We start from the raw sequence: 22,373 nt of genomic DNA, 5'->3' as shown, positions 1-22,373 counted from the left end.
GGAAAAAGCGGACAAAAAGCAGAACGCCAGAAGGGAGAGATCGGACGAAGCAAACCCATTAGGCATTTGAGTCCAATCGCCCTACTCTGCAACGACGAGGTACAACGACCTCAAGTTTAAACCTCGTAAGAAATGGCATTCGTCATTAAATAGTACAAGCTGCGCGCCCAGACACTCCGGCAGCGCTCATCTTAATTCATAAAAAAAAAGAAACATCCAACTCTTCCTCTCTTAAGTAAGTCTGCACATCTCTGTTACTGTGGACTGGTTACAACGTTACAAAATTGCAGACCTACTCGCAATCAGCTATAAGACTCCCTCGAAGGCCCTTCCTTTGACTGTCCCGCCCATCTGGCGGTGTTGTTCAAAGTTGCCCCAAGAACCTGCAGTCGTAAAAATTTTAATATAGACACTTTGGGCCACATAACAAATTATTTTTATCTTATTTCTCGGAAAGTGCTAATGATGCTTATTTTTGTTTTTAGAATGCACTTTTTAGCCTTTTTAAATTTTGCTGTATTGTTTAAAGGAAATTTTAACAAATTCATTTATAAAAATTTGTACTTTAAGGTTGTTCATACGTACTACATGTAGCTGATTGCAATGGCTCTAATTAACTGAGCAATAAAGAATTACTTACTATCTAGCACCTAAGGAATAAGCCAAAGGATTACGAGCCACAAGCCAATGTATATCAGTCTCATTACTCTGAGTCCCCCCTTCACACACAGAGTGATGGATATGCTAGTTGGGACGACCATCGATAGTGACCATACTGGGACGACCATCGATAGTGACCATACCCGCTCAAGCTCGACATGACATCACCTTGGACAAGACATTGTAGCCCATCCGGCACCATTTTATCAACAAAAATGATTTGCCCCTCAAATGATAATAGAAGAATGAAGTGGGCCCGGGTTGCAATAGATATTTCTAAATGTGATACAATTAAAGGAATTCTTACATAAAGCAATTGGAAATTTCGATAACTTGGACAAACAATGGGAAGGACTTTTAAAGTTAACAGATAGGCATACATCTCTTTTTGGGCAGATATCCTCGATATTCACAATGCCTAGCCGGAAGGAATGCAAAAGACAGTATATTCGACTACATTCTTCCTGGTTTAATAAAGATTGTAAGAATCGGAGGGCTGCCCTAGCTGCCACACTCAGTACAAACAATGTACCAGAAATTCAAGAGGCCAGGAAGACTTACAAGGCAGTCTTAACAAACGTGAAAAAAGACTGGGCTGAAAATCGCTGGGGACAAATTCGAGATGCCTGCCAGAAGAAAGATTTCCAACAAATTGGGTTGCTGGTCCAAAGGGGAGAGGCCGACTGACCGAGGCTGCCTGATAGCAACATCTCTGTAGCTAATTGACTCTCTGTAATGTAGGCACTTGCACTTTGATGGTCGTAACAACTGAATAAAGTTAAATATGATGATGATGGCATTATTTATTTATTTTGCATCACATCACTGTACTTTGGTATCTGGCAAAAAGGATGCAGCAACAATCGAAATACAAAACGTGTTTTGAAAATCGCCTATAAATTCTTTGACTAACACGATACATTGACAAAATGTTTATATTAAAAAAATTAAAAAGCAAAAAATGGGAGTGCCACTAAGCCTGGCAGGCAGAGGGCTAGTTGAGGTCTGCTACACAGTGTGCCGCTGACTGCAGGGACATCTTGTGCTTATTCTATAAACCGAATGAGCTGAAAAATAAATGATTGCTGCTCCTGGAGAGTGAGGCGGAGTTACATTTTGGTCTTTTTACTCATTATGATTTTAATTGTCTGGAAATACAACACATGTTACATTTTGAGGCTTGTGGTAAGGTGGCATGATTTGAATCCTCAAGGAAACAAATGCACGTATTTTTCTGCAAGCGAGATATGAGTTCCGTAACAGATATGGCCCTTTCTGGCGCAACAATGAACAAACCAATCGGTAAAGAGCTGCTTCGCTCAGGTTCCTCCAACAATGCAGTGCCGGAGAGAGATTTTGAGGAGCCACTGGTTGTGGAAATAATGAAGGAAGGAGGGGAGCCACCTGAAATGAAGCTTTGGAGGAATTGACGTCTCCAGTCCCACAATCCTGTATGAAATATCTGCATACGCACAATCCTGTACGAAAGTACAAGCTCACATTTTATTCCTCACAGGAATTAAATATTGTGATTCGTTCTTACTCTAGGTTTTTAGATCACAATTAAAGTTCGTAGTAAGCATTAAGTGAAGGTAAACTAAAACCAGCAGAGCCCCTTAACCAATTGTAGTCTATCTCTGAGGAGGACTTAAGGCAGCCTTTTATAGAGTTTCGCTTGTTATGACAAATGGCAATGGAGATCAGGAGCCTCCTATGCGCGCATCGTAGATGGAAATGTAAAGAAGTGCCAAAGACACGCAGGAAACAATGAAAGCGAGGCATTGGGAATCTCCTTGCAGCCTCCTATGCATTCATCGTAGATGGAAATGTAAAGAAGCACCAAAGACACAGAGTAAACAACAAAAGCGAGGTATCAGGAATATCCCCTCAGCCTCCTGTGCGTGCACCATAGATGGAAATGTCAACAAGCGCAAAAAGACGCGCAGAAAACAATTAAAAAAAACATGCCATGGGGTAGGAGGCGGCAGTAACACAACTGTGGCATTACGCAGTAGGAGGGAGAATGCTATATTTAAATATAAGCAGTGAAGGCAATTAAGCTGAACACAGACGAACAGTACCCAAGCAGGAAACCAAGAAAAAAATAGTCCCTCCAAAGTACAGATAAAAAACCATAGCGGAATGAGACAGTACTAAGTCCCTGCTCTGTGGGAGGAACAGAAGAGAGAAAGGAGGGACAAAGAGGCAGGACTGACTACTAGCAAGCAAGGATTTGTAAAGGACACTGACATAGACAAATGAAAAGCAATGGTAACAAAGGGAATGGACTTGAAGTCCACAGACTGATTATAGCAGGTCTCGAAGAGACTGCGCATATGCTGTCGAGTTCGACTTAAAAAATATGGCATTGTGGCAGGGCTGGTGTGACTGACCATTTCCGCGACCCTGAGGACACTGCAGGAACCTCGATTTAGCTTTCCAGTTGTGTCTGAGGCCCTGCCCCCTCATGAGCAGCAGCAGGTTCATTAAGTTGCGAGTGCAAGTGAAGGAGTCACGTGACTACTAACCCTGAGGGATATCTGCCTTGTCTTCGGTAAGGCGAGGAGACTGAGGCAAAGAAAAGTGCGTCTACAAGACGAGGGGATGGTGGTCTGGACTAAAACGGAGGAGGAAACCATACAGAGGAGCCCGCACCAGCTACACCGTCATTGATCAAGGCACCGTAGACCCTAGGCTGAATCGACCAGTGAGCTGGGGGAGCTGTCCTAATAAGCTGCTGATGCTCCCAACAACCTGGGGAAAGGCGAGAAGGACTAGAAAGTTGGGCTCTTCAAAATAGTCACCGCTTTAGGCAAGTGACCCGGTAGGGGGCGCATACCGTTGCTTGGTGGTTGGTAGCATGGGCATCGGATATCTCCCCAGGGAATTTTATACAGGCATAACTTAGTATTTTAGGGGCACTTTTATTTAGGTTTCCTTTGAGACATTGATTGTTTGGTTTTGAGCACCATATTCGCTTTAATCCCTCGCCAGTGAGAGGGAGTAGTGTGAAGGGGTATGCAAGTTTTACGAACATGCGTCACTGATAAACACGGGCGAGGGTGTTGCAAAGGCCGTTTTTGTCACGAAGGATTGCTACGAGCAGTTGCTCTCGTTACATCTTGGACAGGGCATCCTGTCTGGCAGATAAACCCATGACGTGCTATTGGTGACTGGCTATTTTATCATTGTGACCTGATATTCAAAGCCTCCAACGTCTGTTTCCCCAAGGGTGCAGTCCAACCACTAGGGGAGCGGCAAGGAGAAGATCCCAGGAAGGCCTAAAGATCATGGAGAGAGTACTTTAGATGAGCTGTTGGGTGTGTACAGCTTAGCGACTCCATTTGATGACATTTATCAATAAAAAAAATACATAAATTAACCAGCTAGTGCGAGTCGTGTCTTACCTCCCTGTAACAGGCAGTTAGGCGTATTATAGTCCAGCATTAGTCTTTTAATTTTATACCTCCTTGTTCAACATCTACATAAAACAGGTACTAAGACTTAAACATCCAACACGCTTCTTTTTGCCAAATTTACTGCAGTTTGCTGATGCTATGATCTTTAGGACTGAGTACTTTTCCTTGTGCAGGGAGGTTTATTTGTTTTATCCTAGAGGGCCATGGGTGTACTTGACAATTTGTTTTACAGCTTGACATTCAGAACAATGTTTTTTTATATTGTCTTTATTGAGATTTTAAGAAAAAACCTATGCAAAAACGGCAGCCTGTACAACATGTAATGAACAATATATTGTTAGTAATTAATCTGGATGTTTCGATTCCTTGTGAGATTTAATAATGTTATATTTGTTGGAGATAAAAGCATTGCAAAGTTTCAAAAACTGTTTAATTGGATTTATTTTTCAGTTGAAAGGATCCCTTGTTGAAGCCTATTCTAGAGCACAGTTTCTAGAAGGACGGATGGAAGAACTGGGTTCTGAGACTATGCACTGTGGATTGAGCACTCAGGAGATGGGTTAGTAAGTATATTTACCCTTTACCATTTTGCATCAGTGTACATTAAAAGATCTCTACCTTTTTGTGTTTTGGGGGCGTTTGTGACTTGTGAAGCAAAGGGTAGTAAGTTATCAAAGCATCTCTAGCACAGTCCTTTCTCTTTTTATGTAACATAACTCAATAGTTCTTCTTTTATCAACTTTAAAAAGATGAAAGGCTCCATGGGAGCACCATTATACATTTTAATATGGAAGTCCAATACTGATTCCTACAGTGAGTATGTTAGTCCACTGAGCTATCGGATGCCGAAAAGCTATAGTACAACGTCGTAGATAGTACATGGAGATACGACCAATATATTGTAGCCAAAGACATATGCTTATCCCTCCTCCTTGGTATCTTGATACTCTCCACTCCTTTGCACTCTCCGTATTCCTCTTTATTTCATCTGCATGCTTCACCTCTTTTGATACATTTTCCACAAACTGGAATTTGTATTTGTGATTTTGGTGCCTGAATTTTTTTGTATGAACGTTTCCTTAGTGCTAGGGACCTTAGACACTTACTCACAGAATCCTACATTTAAAGAGACGGCCTTGCTGTGTGTAGATCTCTACCTACTAACACTATTCCCTCCTGTTGCCCACATCTTTTAGCTTCTTGCACTCTGTTTCCATATTACCGGTCATTGATTTCTGGACTAGATGCAGTCTGAGACAAGTTTTCAGCATATCATTCTACCTTGAGTCCATGAATTATTCGCTCACTAGTAGAAGTAAGGTGGACCTTGACCACTGTGTAGCACATATTCAGGTCCCTCCTTCGAGCCCGAAGGGGAGTATTCCTTTCCAATGAATGTACACACCACCAGGTGCAAGCTCTATCCTTCAAAGCTGAATAATCCTTACATCATTTAAAGGGCTCTCAGGATAGGTACGGTTTATGCTTTACATCCAAAGCATACATTACACTTAGGACAGGCAGCACCACCCCAACTTCGGGTTTGGATTAACTCTTCCACTTATTGCCCTGTTAATGCTTTGTGGATAAGGCCGTATCAAAACTTCAAAACTCAAAGCTTCATGTACGGGATAGTGTTCAAAGATGACCAAATCCATGATGAACTAAGTGCATCGTAATGTATGCAACTGTTTTTTTGTTATTTTTTTGCAAATCTGTTTTATTGATTTTATAATGCAGTACATAACAACACGTACATATGCTTCACTGTAGCTATTACATTAGGTACAGCGTGTGTGCTTATGCTGTCGTTTGTACCAGTAGGGCAATATAAGATGCTATAGAGATAATACTCTTAAGTACATTTGCAATTGGTCTCCCGTAGGTGGGCAGGAGAGGAGGGAAGGGAAGGGAAGGGAAGAGACAAGGAACATGTCCACTATATCATGGCTTACAGTCTGAAACGTCCCCCCAAACATATACACTGCTGCATGCCTATCGCTGGGTACCCTGACACATGTGGACTTACAGAATAGTCTCTTATATTGGCCCCATATACGGTTGAGCAGCATTATGAGATTCACAGGAGATCAAAAAGGACAAAACTTTGCATTCATTAACTGTTGAGAGAGAAAAACCATAAACGTGTGTAATAAACTGATCAGTTCTCAACCACCCCCCCGCTCCCCAGTTCCATATGCAGTATTACATATTGCTCTGCATGTTCGTGGCTGCCAGCTGCTGCCCCATCCCTAGATCGTGTACTAATGTCTTGGCACAATCAGCATATATCTAGCAATAAGAAGGTGATGTGGTGTACGCGCCTGCACATCATCTATGTAAGCAACTATCTGAAAGAGACACGTTAGTGATAGATTCCTTACCTTAGAATATCCCCAGGCGTCAGACTGGATCCGGAATTTTTTGCGTAGCAGTACCCTTGCGCGTCGGTAGGCGGCTCCTCGTCCGTCGTGGGCGCCGTGATGACGTCGTCGGAGTATTTAGACGCCGCCTCCCCGTGCTGACGTCAGTTCTTCTTTTTTCCGCGCCAGCAGCACAGATCCGGAAAAAGTGGTACCTTAGTCTTTTTTGACTAAACTTTTTTGATCTCTTTTGATCATTCTTTTCGAGTCTTCGTCTCCAAAACGGTGCCGGTAGGGATGCCAGGTTTTAAGCCCTGTGAGGATTGCGACCGGCTGATGTCGGTCACTGACCCTCACCGTCGGTGTCTCCACTGTCTTGGTGCCGACCACGGCGACAAGACCTGTTCCGACTGCCGGACCCTGACTTCGAAAGCTAGGCGGGAGCGGTTCCGCAAGCGACTCGAACTCCGGCAGTCGGCCCCGCGCCGAGAGAGGTCCTGGTCCGGACGGAGGTCGAGGGACCGGTCGCGGGGGCGGAGCCATCATAGCTCCGGGAGTCGACATCACTCCTCTGGGTCGAAGTCGTCAGGTAAGCACAAGAAGTCGAAGAGACGTCATCGCTCTTCTGACGCCCCCTGACGCTCGCTCGACGCGGCCGGGGGTTCAGGTGACACCGCCCACGCGGCTCTGTCGGAGTCGCAGGCACCGCGCCCGGCCCTATACCCTCCGGTCCCTGGGCCGCTCGCGTCGCCGGAGGAGATCGAGCGGTTCCTCATGGCCATGAGGTCCCTCACTCCCCCGACGGGCTCCGCGGCGCCTCCGGGCCCAGCGGACCCGTCTGGGGGCCCTAGCGGGTCGGGTGCTTCGGCCTCGGCGCCTTCGGGCCCCACTGGATCCGGTTCCGGATCTGGGTCGCCGCCGGTAGACCTAACGACCTCCCCGCAGAGGGACTTCTCAGGTGTCACCCCCGGCGCCGTCTTCGGGCGGCGCCATCCCCGGGGCCTCCCTCGACCCGGCTCCGATGCGGCACCGCTCCAGACGCCGTTCGGAGAGTTCATCTTTCATGAGCCGGCACCATCATTTGACACCCCTGGATACCAGGAGATGGGTGATGAGGAGGATTGGGAGGGGTCTGAGGACCCTCTGACACTGGAGTGTCAGTCCCAGGAGGACTGGACAGGTGAACTTGGGGATGCCAGTGGTCTGGACACATCACCAGACACTGGTTTTGTCTCCCCTCCTACCGTGGCTACGGAGGAGGGGGCTGCCTATAGTGTGGTGCTGACGCGGGCGGCCAAGGCCTTTGGCCTTGAACTCCCCGTCGCGGCCGTGAGGACTAACTTCCTCACTGAGGTCCTTAAACCACAGTCAAGCTCCGCCGAGCCTCTGCTGCCGTTTAATGAGGCCTTGACCGACGTTCTTTTGGGCACCTGGTCCAGGCCCGCTACAGGTTCGCCTCTAGATAGGAACGTGGCCAGATGCTACCGCCCGGCCCCGGGCGACCCTTGTTTCCTGTCCACCCACCACACCCCTGAGAGCCTGGTGATCCAGGCCTCCAATTCCCAGACCGCATTCTCGTCGGCTCTGCCTGACAGGGAATCCAAGAGGTATGAGCAATACGGCAAGAAGGTATTCTCTTCCCTCAGTTTGGGACTGCGGTCTTCCAACACCGCATGCCTCTTGGGCCGCTACACCCCCTCCCTGTGGGATACGGTCGCGGACGTGCTGCCAGAATGCCCGTTGGAGGTACGGGCTAAACTCGGCCAAGCCCTTGTGGAAGGCCAAGATGCGGCACGTTATTCTATTCGGTGTGGGCTGGATACCACCGACTCACTGGGTAGAGCGATAGCAACGACAGTGGCGATTCGTCGCCACGCCTGGTTGAGATCCGCCAACTTCTCGGCTGATGTCCAGAATACACTCATGGACATGCCGTTTGATGGCCGTCGCCTTTTTGGCGACAAGGCAGACCATGCGCTTGAGCGCTTTAAGGACTCCAGGGCTACGGCCAATGTCCTTGGGCCTCTCGGCCCTGCGCCAGCAATCAGCTGCCTTTCACTCCTTTCGTGGCGACGGAAGGGGTGTACCCACACGTGCTGCCAGCCACGTGCCGCAGGGTAATACCCAACGCGGTGGCGGCCGTGGAAACCGCCGTGGCGGCGGTCGGGGACAACATCGAGGTCAGTCCACACCTTCCCCCGCAGCATCCGCCTGAAAGCCCTCCTAGTCCGTGCTTTCAGGCCCATGTGTCGCCAGTGGGGGGCAGGGTTCGCCATCACCTCCTCCACTGGCACACTGTCACTTCGGACAGGTGGGTGCTGCAAATCGTCCGAAGGGGCTACTCCCTCCCCTTCAAGCCGACCCCTCCAGCCATGCCACCGCAATACCACCGCGTATCGGGGGATCATTTGCTACTTCTGCAGGAGGAAGTTACGGCCCTCTTGGCCAAGGGGGCCATCGAGCGCGTTCCTGGGCCAGAAGTAGGGGGTGGTTGTTACTCCCACTATTCAAGAAAAAATGTCCCCACAAAAAATGGACAAAATGAAGGTGTCCAATTTCAATGTGTATTTCCTCGAGAAAACCTATTATCTAATGGACAGCACGCCACCAATTGGGCGGGAAAGGCAAAGGTACAAGGTTTGGCGTTATATTTCTCCAATTTTTGTTCACACTAGAACTACAAGGTGTTATCTCTGATACTAATAACTTTAAAGGATACCAAGGTGCAAACATCAATCATAAAATACAAAGAATAAAGAAGATAGATGATCCCCACACTATGCGTTTGATAAAACTCTGTTACAATTTATTCTGATACCAAAAACAAATTTACATCATCACAGTATTTAAAAACATGTCATACATTTCTTTAAAAATTATGTTACATTTAAAACACAAAAGAATCAAAAGAGTTGACGCGGCGTTTCGGTATTCTGGTAGTAGACCTTCTTCAGGACTGATTCTTATTCCAGTAGGATTTCTTATGACTACTGGGCACTGCTTTATGCTTTGCAAAAGGAATCGTGAAGGCTTCGGAATGATAGACCTGACCCCGGATTCTCTACGCACTTCTTAATTTGTGGTGTCACTTATTGGAAGAAGAAATATTCACAATACTTTTAGGTTGTTGTTTCTATTGTTCTATCTTCTGCTGAACAAATGTCTCTCTGCTCTGTCTTGGGTTATGACTGTTGCAGTGTATTTAACCACCAGGAGGAGCCACCGTTCTATTGGTCGTGGTTGCCGTGTTATTGGCTATTCAGTTACGGAGACGGATATCTCTTCATTAGGCCCCTTTAATTCACGATCGGTCCGTTTTCAATTCGGTCCGTTCCGCGATCATTAGGTCGGCCTCCCCGCTCCTCGGTTCCTGGCAGTCCGTCCTTGCTCCTTGCGTCCGGGGTATTCCGAAACGAGAAAGCTTTCCCTTTCTCGTTTCGGAATACCCCGTACGCAAGGAGCAAGGACGGACTGCCAGGAACCGAGGAGCGGGGAGGCCGACCTAATGATCGCGGAACGGACCGAATTGAAAACTGACCGATCGTGAATTAAAGGGCCCTAATGAAGAGATATCCGTCTCCGTAACTGAATAGCCAATAACACGGCAACCACGACCAATAGAACGGTGGCTCCTCCTGGTGGTTAAATACACTGCAACAGTCATAACCCAAGACAGAGCAGAGAGACATTTGTTCAGCAGAAGATAGAACAATAGAAACAACAACCTAAAAGTATTGTGAATATTTCTTCTTCCAATAAGTGACACCACAAATTAAGAAGTACCTAGAGAATCCGGGGTCAGGTCTATCATTCCGAAGCCTTCACGATTCCTTTTGCAAAGCATAAAGCAGTGCCCAGTAGTCATAAGAAATCCTACTGGAATAAGAATCAGTCCTGAAGAAGGTCTACTACCAGAATACCGAAACGCCGCGTCGACTCTTTTGATTCTTTTGTGTTTTCAATGTAACATAATTTTTAAAGAAATGTATGACATGCTTTTAAATACTGTGATGATGTAAATTTGTTTTTGGTATCAGAATAAATTGTAACAGAGTTTTATCAAACGCATAGTGTGGGGATCATCTATCTTCTTTATTCTTTGTATTTTATGATTGATGTTTGCACCTTGGTATCCTTTAAAGTTATTAGTATCAGAGAACACCTTGTAGTTCTAGTGTGAACAAAAATTGGAGAAATATAACGCCAAACCTTGTACCTTTGCCTTTCCCGCCCAATTGGTGGCGTGCTGTCCATTAGATAATAGGTTTTCTCGAGGAAATACACATTGAAATTGGACACCTTCATTTTGTCCATTTTTTGTGGGGACATTTTTTCTTGAATAGCTAACTTTCCCGCCAGTCCCCTATAAGTCTGTGTGGGGTCCTCCTTCTTTTTTTATAATGTTGTTACTCCCACTACTTTCTGGTACCCAAGAAGGGCAAAGGGGGCCTACGCCCTATCTTGGACCTCCGGAACGTCAACGGCTTCCTCCGGAAGGAAAAGTTCAAAATGCTGACACTGGCTCAGGTCCTGGCTGCCCTGGACCCAGAAGACTGGATGGTAGCGTTGGACTTGCAGGACGCTTATTTCCACATCCCCGTCCTGCCGGCCCACCGGCGCTACCTGCGGTTCACGGTTGGCCACGAGCACTTTCAGTTTACCGTGCTCCCCTTCGGCCTGACCAGCGCCCCACGGGTGTTCACAAAGGTGATGGCGGTGGTCGCAACTCATCTGCGCAGGTTAGGGGTTTCAGTCTTCCCCTACCTCGACGACTGGTTGTTGAAGGCGGGCTCGCCCCAGATAGTCGTCAGCCACCTCCAGACGACGGCAGACCTCCTGCATCAGCTGGGGTTCTCCATCAATTTGCCGAAGTCACACCTGTGTCCCTCTCAGAAGCTCCTCTTCATTGGAGCGGTTCTCGACTCTGCGCAGTTTTGGGTTTATCCTCCCGAACAGCGGGTCCGGGATATTCAGGCTCTGATTCCACTCTTTCGGCCTTTATCCCGGGTCTCGGTCAGGTCAGTGGGGTGCGGCTTCTGGGGCTGATGGCCTCCTGCATCCTTCTGGTGCATCACGCTCGGTGGCGGATGCAGGCTCTGCAGTGGGACCTGAAGTTTCAGTGGGCCCAGCATCAGGGCAACCTTTCCGACCATGTCCTGATCTCGGAGGGCACTGCGAGACAGCTGCAGTGGTGGCTTACGGACTGCGATTGGGTCAGCTGCAGATCCCTCTCCCTTCCCCAACCGGAGCACGTAGTTGTGACGGACGCGTCCCTCCAGGGCTAGGGAGGCCACATGGGAGAGGCGGAGATCAGAGGCCTCTGGTCTCCGGCGGAGTCCCAGCTCCATATCAACCTTTTGGAGCTGCGGGCGATTCGTCTAGCACTGAAGGCATTCCTCCCCTCTGTCCGGGGGAGTGTAGTGCAGGTTTTCACGCACAACACCACCGCCATTTGGTACTGCAACAAACAGGGCGGGGTGGGGTCGTGGACCCTTTGCCAGGAGGCTCTGCGCCTCTGGCAGTGGCTGGAACATCAGGGCGTGACCCTGGTAGTTCAACACCTGGCAGGTTCTCTGAACGCCAGGGCGGACGAACTCAGCCGTCGGTGCATGATGGATCACGAATGGCGTCTGAACTCGGACGTGGCGCACGGCCTCTTTCAGCGATGGGGAGAGCCTTCGTTAGATCTATTCGTCACCGAAGAGAACACGCAATGTCATCAGTTCTGTATTGGAATTTCCAAGGCGGCACTCGCTAGGCGACGCTTTTCGTCGCGTGTGGGGTTGCGGTCTGTTGTACGCCTTTCCGCCTATACCACTTCTGCCCAGAGTGCTGAAGAAGATCAAGCGCGACCGGGCACAAATCATCCTTGTGGCTCCGGACTGGGCACGAAGGTACTGGTATCCAGAGCTACTCAGTATGTCAGTAGATCCCCCGGTTCGTCTGCCTCTTCATGAGGACCTTCTGTTGCAGCAGCAGGGGACGGTCCTCCACCCGAACCTGTCCAGTCTCCACCTCCATGCTTGGAGATTGAGCGGTGACAGTTGAGGCCATTTGACTTGCCTCCTGAAGTCTGTAATGTCATTCTGGCAGCCAGGCGTCCCTCCACAAAGTCGGTATACGCCTGCAGGTGGAACATATTTGTGGCATGGTGCAGAGCAAAGGCTGTGGATCCTCTTGCTGCCCCTCTTTCTGAGGTTCTTCTCTTCCTTCTTTCTCTTGCCCAGCAGGGCTCTGCTCTGGGCACTATAAAGGGCTACCTTTCTGCCCTTTCAGCCTTTCTAAGGCTGCCTGATCAACCTTCTTTGTTCAAGTCCCCTATTGTAAATCGCTTTCTGAAGGGCATCACGCACACGTTCCCTCCTGTTCCGTTTGTGATGCCTCAGTGGGACTTGAACCTTGTTCTTACGTTTCTGATGGGCGCTCCCTTTGAGCCACTTCTTCACAACTGTCCTCTCCGCCTTCTTACATTGAAGACTGCCTTCCTGGTTGCCATCACCTCTGCCAGGAGAGTGAGTGAGCTCCAGGCCCTTTCTTGTACTCCTCCTTTCCTTTCTGTCCATCCAGACATGGTTGTGTTGCGTACTAAGCCATCTTTCCTGCCCAAGGTTGTCACAGCCTTCGACATCGGGCAGTCTATCACCTTGCCAACCTTCTTTCCGCCACCGCACCCCTCTAAAGAGGAAGAGCGGCTCCACCGTCTGGACCCAAAACGTGCGCTCTCATTCTATTTGGATCGCACACGCCAGTTCCGGGTGGATGACCAACTCTTTGTTGGATACGTGGGCGCTAAGAAGGGGAAAGCGGTGCACAAGAGGACCATCTCCCGGTGCATCCTCTTGTGTATCCAGGCATGTTACTCCTTGGCTAGTTGGATTGCGGGCTCATTCCACCCGAGCCACGGCGACTACTACTGCCTTGGGCCGGGGAGTGCCCTTGCAGGACATTTGCCAGGCAGCTACGTGGGCATCGCTGCACACGTTTGCAAGACACTACTGCCTGGACAGTCAAGTCCGGAGGGATGGCTTCTTTGGCCGTTCTGTCCTCCAGGGCTTTCTGGTGTGATTATTGGTTCGCAGACCCACCACCGGGGTTGGTATTGCTGGGGTATCTATTCTAAGGTAAGGAATCTATCACTAACGTGTCTCTTTCAGATGCACAAGTTACTACTTGTGTAACAATATATCTGTAAGACACATTAGTTAGTGATAGATTCCTTACCGACCGACCCACCCATCCTCCCCGTTCTGCGAACCGATACCTAGGGTTAAGGTCATCCCCTTTCAGGGCCCTAGTTTCAATGGCACCAGTGTTAGTTTTTAGCATGGCTCAGCACTCCTGGCGCGGAAAAGCTGTGTCTAAGAACTGACGTCAGCACGCGGAAGCGGCTTCTAAGTACTCCGACAACATCATCACGGCGCCCACGACGCCGACGACGGACACGGAGCCGCAGACGACGCCTACCGACGCGCAAGGGTATTGCTATGCAAAAATTTCCGGATCCAGTCTAACGCCTGGGGATATTCTAAGGTAAGGATTCTATCACTAACTAATGTCTCTTTCAGATGTATCGTAACACAAGTAGTAACTTGTGCGTATATGCGTTAAAAGCCCTACCTCTGTAGTTTACCTGGAGGCAGCCAAAAAGGTTCTGGCGAGATACATTAACACAGATTACTACACTAAGCATAATATATTAGCAGAGGAACAAACTACGGTAGTAATATACCAGACCTAATCTAGTAAAAACGCAATGTATGCTCAAGCATGCCAGAATTCACTCACAAACAATAAAGAGTTACTTGACCTAGATAACACAAAGTATGCCCGTCATAACTAACATTTCACAATGTTTCAGTGCAACCTTTAAGCACATAACTAGCAAAAGTGCGACTTACTCCATCCACACAGGGTATCAATTTAGGAAAGGGAGGTTAACACACACCTCTCCAGTATTTATGCTCTTTGTGCATAAACTGGCAGTGGGCAACCGAGCGAATGGGTTCTATAATGAACACAAGCATCAGTCATGTTGTTTCCACAGAGAAACCATATTGAATTCTCTTATGTTTTTATATTGAATTGTTTTCCAGAGCACGAATGCATCATCAAGGGATTAATTAGTATGTTTTACAACAAACAAGTAGTTACAAATAGAACTGCAATTAACTTTCTGAGGCTATGAATAGCAACAAATTACACAATTCAAGGTTTGATACGTTGAATTATTTCACAAAAGATCGAATCAAGGTGCAAAGTGTTTTAATTTTCACCACACCTGTGCTAAACGTTCATTAGCTCATTACTCAGAACATGAATATACACACATTACACACAATTTCAATAAGCCCAGAAGGGGAGGGGGAAGGGGAAGGAACAGGGGAAAGGAATAAGCATTTCATAATAGTTCAACATCACTATTCAATAAATTCAAATGCGTGTGACCCTATTTGAGAATCACAGAAGACACATTACACAGATCCCCAAAAGGGGGGTCAAAAGCAGTGCTTAACAATCAACATCATATTTTTTGCACAGAATCTCCTATTCAGCTATACACATTCAACTGTTCTGTAGGAGTTCAAATTTGTAGAGAAGTCTACGTTTCGACCCATAGAATGTAGGACAGTATATCCTTACTACGCGGGTCTTCGTCAGGACGTGAGGGAGGGAAGGAGTGTGGGACTGTTCCTAAAGGTAATAAGAAGAGATTTTTAAAAAGGTCTCCAAAAGGAGTCCCTACACAATAGATAAGAATAGAAATAAAATGAAATTATAAATACACAAATTGATGGGATTGGTGATTGACAAGGAGGTAAGATTACCTGCTCAGGAGTCAGGTAAAGGTTCTGGCCGTATCCGAGCGCAATGGTAGAATTGGTTGTACCTAAAGGCCAATTAATGAAAGGACCAGTCAATGAAAAGGCTCGCCGCCCATGTTTGTATTAAAGCTTAGAAACGCACTTAACCAATAGTCCTACCTCTACAGCGATGCTGTGTAGGATCACGGATAGGGTGTTAGTGCAGCTAGGTAAATTCGGTCCATGCGCGTCAAAGTTCATCAGTAAATCTGTGAATTATTAGAGGCCAGGTTAGAAATGGCGTCTAGAGAAAACGGGTTCTAATTACTACTCGTTATCTGCACCACAGGCGTCTAAACACAAAAAGACACATATTAGTCAACTCACCCGGAGTATGATTCTAAAGATAAATAGCAGGCCAGCGTCTGTCACGGTAAAAGCGCGGTCACACCGTGCTGATAAATGGGGGGGGGCGGTGCCGTATCTGAGAACCAAATAGAAGCGGCAATCAGTGAATATGCTCGCCAGACATATCGTATTGTAACCCAATTGTACTTCACAGGATATCAAACCTGACATCATACCTCTGATTTGAAAGAAATCCTTCAACACGCTGTCAATGCGGTCAGGCGGTTTTATTTAAACGTTAACGTGGGTCCGAGCTCCACCATTGGATCTGTGGATTAATATGGACCTAAATTAGTAAAAGCATTCCATTACGGCGAGAGGTGAAGCCTACATACGGAGTTATTCAATCCGCAACAGGCACAGTGCGCAACTAGACTCACCCGAAGTATTTGTCTGACGCGCGTACGAGGCAGCGTCTGGCCCAGCCTGGAAGAATCAGGAAGTGGTGCCTTGGAGACGGAGGCCAATTTGTAACCTCGCAAAGAGCGAGACTGGTGTTACCAAGGTAACCCAGGACGCCGGCCAGCGTCATGATGACACGGAACCGAGGTACAAAACGAAGAGTTATATTATTGCATTATTAATGGGGCATTGAATTATTACAGTGGAGAAACCTTCCCTAATTTATAACATTGCTTAACATTAATATTGCGCGGAACTGCCAATGTGACACGGAACCGCGGTGCCAAACAATTAAACAAAGGGTTATATTCATGACATTATTAATGGGACACTGAGTTGTTACAGTGGAGAAACCTTCCCTAATTCGTAACATTGCTTACATTAATAACGCGCGGACCTGCCATTAACACGGTAGTCAAGGCGCAACATTGAATCATTGAAAAAGGGGTAATGACCTCAACATTTATACTGATCATAAAATCACAACAGTGGACTGGACCCTCGTCAAAACAGTTTTTACCAACATGTGTTTACACGCTATTCCACGGGCATAGACCTCCATAGTGGATCATGGCATTTTGTTGTGCGGACCTACCTTGCAAGGTGGTCAAGGCACCATTACTCGATGTATAAAAATGGTTAATAGGGCACAGTTTCATAACACAATGATTAATAAAGGTATCGCATAACGGGGCACGGTATATTCACACATTGGCCAATACAGACAGTGCTGTGCGTGAACCTACCTCATGGTGGTTAAGACGCACAATTGATTTATAGAGTGGCCATCTGAGAAAAACTGCTCTCAGATTCATTCAGACCCAGGCGTACTGAATCAAAAAACCTGATCCATTTTATCTCTCTAATGTTGAGAATTGGCTCAAGATTACCACCCCTGGGGCCCAGTCTCACTTGTTCCAGAATGGTCCACTTAAGACTTTCAGGGGGGTGAGCCAGGTTTTTGCAGTGATCTACCAAAGGTGCTCCCTCAACCTTACATCTTACACGGCTGCAGTGTTGCAAGAAACGTACTTTTGCTCGTTGTTGAGTCTGGCCAATGTATATAAGATTACAGGGGCACACTATGCAGTAAACTACATTGGATGAATTACAGTTAGTATGTGACTTTAAGGTTACTTGATGTTGTCCATGCGTGAAAACTTTTGTCTGGATTGTAGCCGGGCAAGCTTTACAGGATCCACAGCGGTAGTGACCCACGATGGGAGGGAATTGGGTCACTACCGCTGTGGATCCTGTAAAGCTTGCCCGGCTACAATCCAGACAAAAGTTTTCACGCATGGACAACATCAAGTAACCTTAAAGTCACATACTAACTGTAATTCATCCAATGTAGTTTACTGCATAGTGTGCCCCTGTAATCTTATATACATTGGCCAGACTCAACAACGAGCAAAAGTACGTTTCTTGCAACACTGCAGCCGTGTAAGATGTAAGGTTGAGGGAGCACCTTTGGTAGATCACTGCAAAAACCTGGCTCACCCCCCTGAAAGTCTTAAGTGGACCATTCTGGAACAAGTGAGACTGGGCCCCAGGGGTGGTAATCTTGAGCCAATTCTCAACATTAGAGAGATAAAATGGATCAGGTTTTTTGATTCAGTACGCCTGGGTCTGAATGAATCTGAGAGCAGTTTTTCTCAGATGGCCACTCTATAAATCAATTGTGCGTCTTAACCACCATGAGGTAGGTTCACGCACAGCACTGTCTGTATTGGCCAATGTGTGAATATACCGTGCCCCGTTATGCGATACCTTTATTAATCATTGTGTTATGAAACTGTGCCCTATTAACCATTTTTATACATCGAGTAATGGTGCCTTGACCACCTTGCAAGGTAGGTCCGCACAACAAAATGCCATGATCCACTATGGAGGTCTATGCCCGTGGAATAGCGTGTAAACACATGTTGGTAAAAACTGTTTTGACGAGGGTCCAGTCCACTGTTGTGATTTTATGATCAGTATAAATGTTGAGGTCATTACCCCTTTTTCAATGATTCAATGTTGCGCCTTGACTACCGTGTTAATGGCAGGTCCGCGCGTTATTAATGTAAGCAATGTTACGAATTAGGGAAGGTTTCTCCACTGTAACAACTCAGTGTCCCATTAATAATGTCATGAATATAACCCTTTGTTTAATTGTTTGGCACCGCGGTTCCGTGTCACATTGGCAGTTCCGCGCAATATTAATGTTAAGCAATGTTATAAATTAGGGAAGGTTTCTCCACTGTAATAATTCAATGCCCCATTAATAATGCAATAATATAACTCTTCGTTTTGTACCTCGGTTCCGTGTCATCATGACGCTGGCCGGCGTCCTGGGTTACCTTGGTAACACCAGTCTCGCTCTTTGCGAGGTTACAAATTGGCCTCCGTCTCCAAGGCACCACTTCCTGATTCTTCCAGGCTGGGCCAGACGCTGCCTCGTACGCGCGTCAGACAAATACTTCGGGTGAGTCTAGTTGCGCACTGTGCCTGTTGCGGATTGAATAACTCCGTATGTAGGCTTCACCTCTCGCCGTAATGGAATGCTTTTACTAATTTAGGTCCATATTAATCCACAGATCCAATGGTGGAGCTCGGACCCACGTTAACGTTTAAATAAAACCGCCTGACCGCATTGACAGCGTGTTGAAGGATTTCTTTCAAATCAGAGGTATGATGTCAGGTTTGATATCCTGTGAAGTACAATTGGGTTACAATACGATATGTCTGGCGAGCATATTCACTGATTGCCGCTTCTATTTGGTTCTCAGATACGGCACCGCCCCCCCCCATTTATCAGCACGGTGTGACCGCGCTTTTACCGTGACAGACGCTGGCCTGCTATTTATCTTTAGAATCATACTCCGGGTGAGTTGACTAATATGTGTCTTTTTGTGTTTAGACGCCTGTGGTGCAGATAACGAGTAGTAATTAGAACCCGTTTTCTCTAGACGCCATTTCTAACCTGGCCTCTAATAATTCACAGATTTACTGATGAACTTTGACGCGCATGGACCGAATTTACCTAGCTGCACTAACACCCTATCCGTGATCCTACACAGCATCGCTGTAGAGGTAGGACTATTGGTTAAGTGCGTTTCTAAGCTTTAATACAAACATGGGCGGCGAGCCTTTTCATTGACTGGTCCTTTCATTAATTGGCCTTTAGGTACAACCAATTCTACCATTGCGCTCGGATACGGCCAGAACCTTTACCTGACTCCTGAGCAGGTAATCTTACCTCCTTGTCAATCACCAATCCCATCAATTTGTGTATTTATAATTTCATTTTATTTCTATTCTTATCTATTGTGTAGGGACTCCTTTTGGAGACCTTTTTAAAAATCTCTTCTTATTACCTTTAGGAACAGTCCCACACTCCTTCCCTCCCTCACGTCCTGACGAAGACCCGCGTAGTAAGGATATACTGTCCTACATTCTATGGGTCGAAACGTAGACTTCTCTACAAATTTGAACTCCTACAGAACAGTTGAATGTGTATAGCTGAATAGGAGATTCTGTGCAAAAATATGATGTTGATTGTTAAGCACTGCTTTTGACCCCCCTTTTGGGGATCTGTGTAATGTGTCTTCTGTGATTCTCAAATAGGGTCACACGCATTTGAATTTATTGAATAGTGATGTTGAACTATTATGAAATGCTTATTCCTTTCCCCTGTTCCTTCCCCTTCCCCCTCCCCTTCTGGGCTTATTGAAATTGTGTGTAATGTGTGTATATTCATGTTCTGAGTAATGAGCTAATGAACGTTTAGCACAGGTGTGGTGAAAATTAAAACACTTTGCACCTTGATTCGATCTTTTGTGAAATAATTCAACGTATCAAACCTTGAATTGTGTAATTTGTTGTGTATTGTCTGGGACCCCTTCTTTCTATATCGAGCAACTACCCAGGTCCTACTGACTGTATGGGTCCAACCCCAATTTTACAATATATATGAATAGCAAGCAGGAAATCAGTATATCTTCAAAGGTCAAATTAGTCAAGGTGAAAATACTAAAGTTTTCAGAATGTTTGGAGGTAGAATTTGTTAGAAATTGTGACAACAAAGTTACGTAGGTTGACTTAATTATAGGTGGGGTCGAAGCTTGGAAGATTGTGATGGGAGGTTTTGAATTTATTTGTTTCCAGTGGAAGTGAGGCTTTGCTCCTCTGACACAGTTGTTCACCACATATGGAAAGTAGAGGAGCTAGATTTAGGTGTATCAATTCATACAGCAGACATATTATTTTGACACAAGAACTGCTTGTTTCTTTTCCTCACAAACCCGTTTCCCCATTTTACAAATTTATAACAGGTATTACAGGTACTCGTTAATTAACCCACTCTACAGTCAAACCAAGATGTGTCCACACCAGATTGACCCTATATAAGGGCATCACTGATTAGGTATTTCTTAGTACCACGCCTTAAGACTCTTCAGATAGGGTAGTCGAAACTCAAAAGGATATTCCCACTTAGGGTGATAGACAGTACCTTATGTCCAGGGCACGGAGTGCAAATGTTAGGGGAGGGTGCCCAGCCCAGCCTCTTCCTGCCGCGGACGGGCCCGCCCTTGGCCCGGGCTTCGCCCGCGCTGCGGGAGGCGCCGGTTCAATTTAAGTGCCTCCGGGCGCTTGTTGTGGCGTTGTGGTGTGCGCCTCGCGGAGGAGCCTGGGAGATGGAGTCCCAGGCTCAGGATGACCCCACAGGCAGCTGGCGCAGGTAGCGGGAGTCACGGGCACCCAGCCCTTCCCGCGCTCCTCGCAGGTTCGTAGGTCCACAAATAGCCCTCAGCAACAATCCCGGGGCCAGCAGAAGGGCGCAGGTATGGCCGGAAGAGAGTCCCCATCCTATTTTACATTTCAAAGTAGCTTCACAGTTTAGAACTCTCAGAATAGATAGGACATCTAGTGGAATTACTTCTTGAATTGGGAATCTGCCTTGACTAGGAACATAACAGAATAAGGCATGTTTTCCAGTACTCTATTGCCAAAGGTTAGCTGGGATTTGATTCAGATGTGGGCTACTATTTTCAGATGCATTAGGGACCAGCGGTGAATAATTTTTCATAAGTACGTGTAGATAAAATAAGCAGATTTAGCTATAGATATGATAGGTGGACACAATCATTGAGTATGTTCTTTCTCATCCTCACTGACAACAGTGAGATGAAGGACGAAAAAAGTTAAGCTCCAAACCTATTTTATATTCTAGCATAGTGCCATTGGTGCTCTACTCATCAAGTAAAATGGCCAAGCATGACTCTCACTTATCAAGATAACAATAAATGTCATATTGAACTTTAAGGTGGCTCCATCCGTGCTGAAGTCAGATTGAAGCACAGAGTAGTATTCAGTAAGTAGGTGTTTTTATTAGTGCATGTAAACAGTTGGTAGGAGATGCACCATTTGGATTACTTTCCTAAGCAAAGGTAGATTTGGAAACTGGTTTGAAATCAGCTGGTAGGCTGAAATTCTTACCGGAGGGATGACTTGATTAGCAGACCCTCTATCAGTTGCAAAGAGGTGAAAGTTAGTTTTGATTGTGATTGTGTGATGGAGCGGTACTAATTGGTTGTATTAATTTATTAATTAACAGTTTTGGATAGCTCTTCTTCAGCAACTCTGGAGAAAGTCCTGCAAGTGCTCAGGCGTGTTGCTCGATGTCCAATCATTTTAGCATTCCCCACCCCTTTATGATTATTTTATGTACCTCCATCATTTGAGTACATTTGTCGAAGGAACAATGGCATCTGAGATACAGAATGTCTTTTTAAACATGATCTTTAGGATTAATTTCAATCTGGCTACACATCATATTTTTTATATTTTGTGATCTGATGGGTTTCCACTTAACTACCAGGCCTACGTTTCTTAATTAAAGCTGAGAAAACAGACCAAGAGTTAGGCCATCAGGAGCTAACCTGTACTGTGTATTCACAAACTTTGTAGATAATCTTCCTTAGAGGTACATTTACTGGTGTCTGTCTCATTATGTCCCTTAGAAACATTTAGATATCTAACTCTTTCCTAACGGATTCATCAAAGGAGGGGAAATGAGGCTGTAGGAGCTGAAAGAGGCTGGCTGTAAGGATTTTTCTAGAAGTTGCACGGCTGTCTGTAGAGGCACAGTTTAGGTATTAAAAAGGCGAAAGAGCCAGAACTGACTCATACTTCAAAGCCACTGCTCACGATAAAAGAATTGTGGATAGTCCATCAACTTTAATGGTCTCCGTGTCTACAGCACTTGCACACATTGTTTGTGTGTGGTTTTTTAAAGTTTTTCTTCTCTCCCCAATCCCGGTTGTCATCGGTAG

General features: G+C 46.3%; 1 protein-coding gene across 2 annotated transcripts in view; it reads left to right on the top strand.

The window, feature by feature from the left end:
* Nucleotides 1-22,373, top strand: part of OIP5 (Opa interacting protein 5) — a 108,513-nt gene that overhangs the window by 62,371 nt on the left and 23,769 nt on the right. Inside the window, exon 5 of one of the 2 annotated variants that reach the window (XM_078659617.1) lies at nt 4,530-4,638. In XM_078659617.1, the coding sequence (XP_078515743.1) occupies nt 4,530-4,638 (109 nt within the window). Of the gene's footprint in view, nt 1-4,529; nt 4,643-22,373 lie in introns of both variants that reach the window. The other variant, XM_078659618.1, reaches the window with a different exon arrangement.

Source organism: Lissotriton helveticus, chromosome 9, assembly GCF_964261635.1.
Source record: "Lissotriton helveticus chromosome 9, aLisHel1.1, whole genome shotgun sequence".
Classification (NCBI taxonomy): Eukaryota; Metazoa; Chordata; class Amphibia; order Caudata; family Salamandridae; genus Lissotriton; species Lissotriton helveticus.
This window is presented reverse-complemented; position numbering and strand designations above follow the sequence as displayed.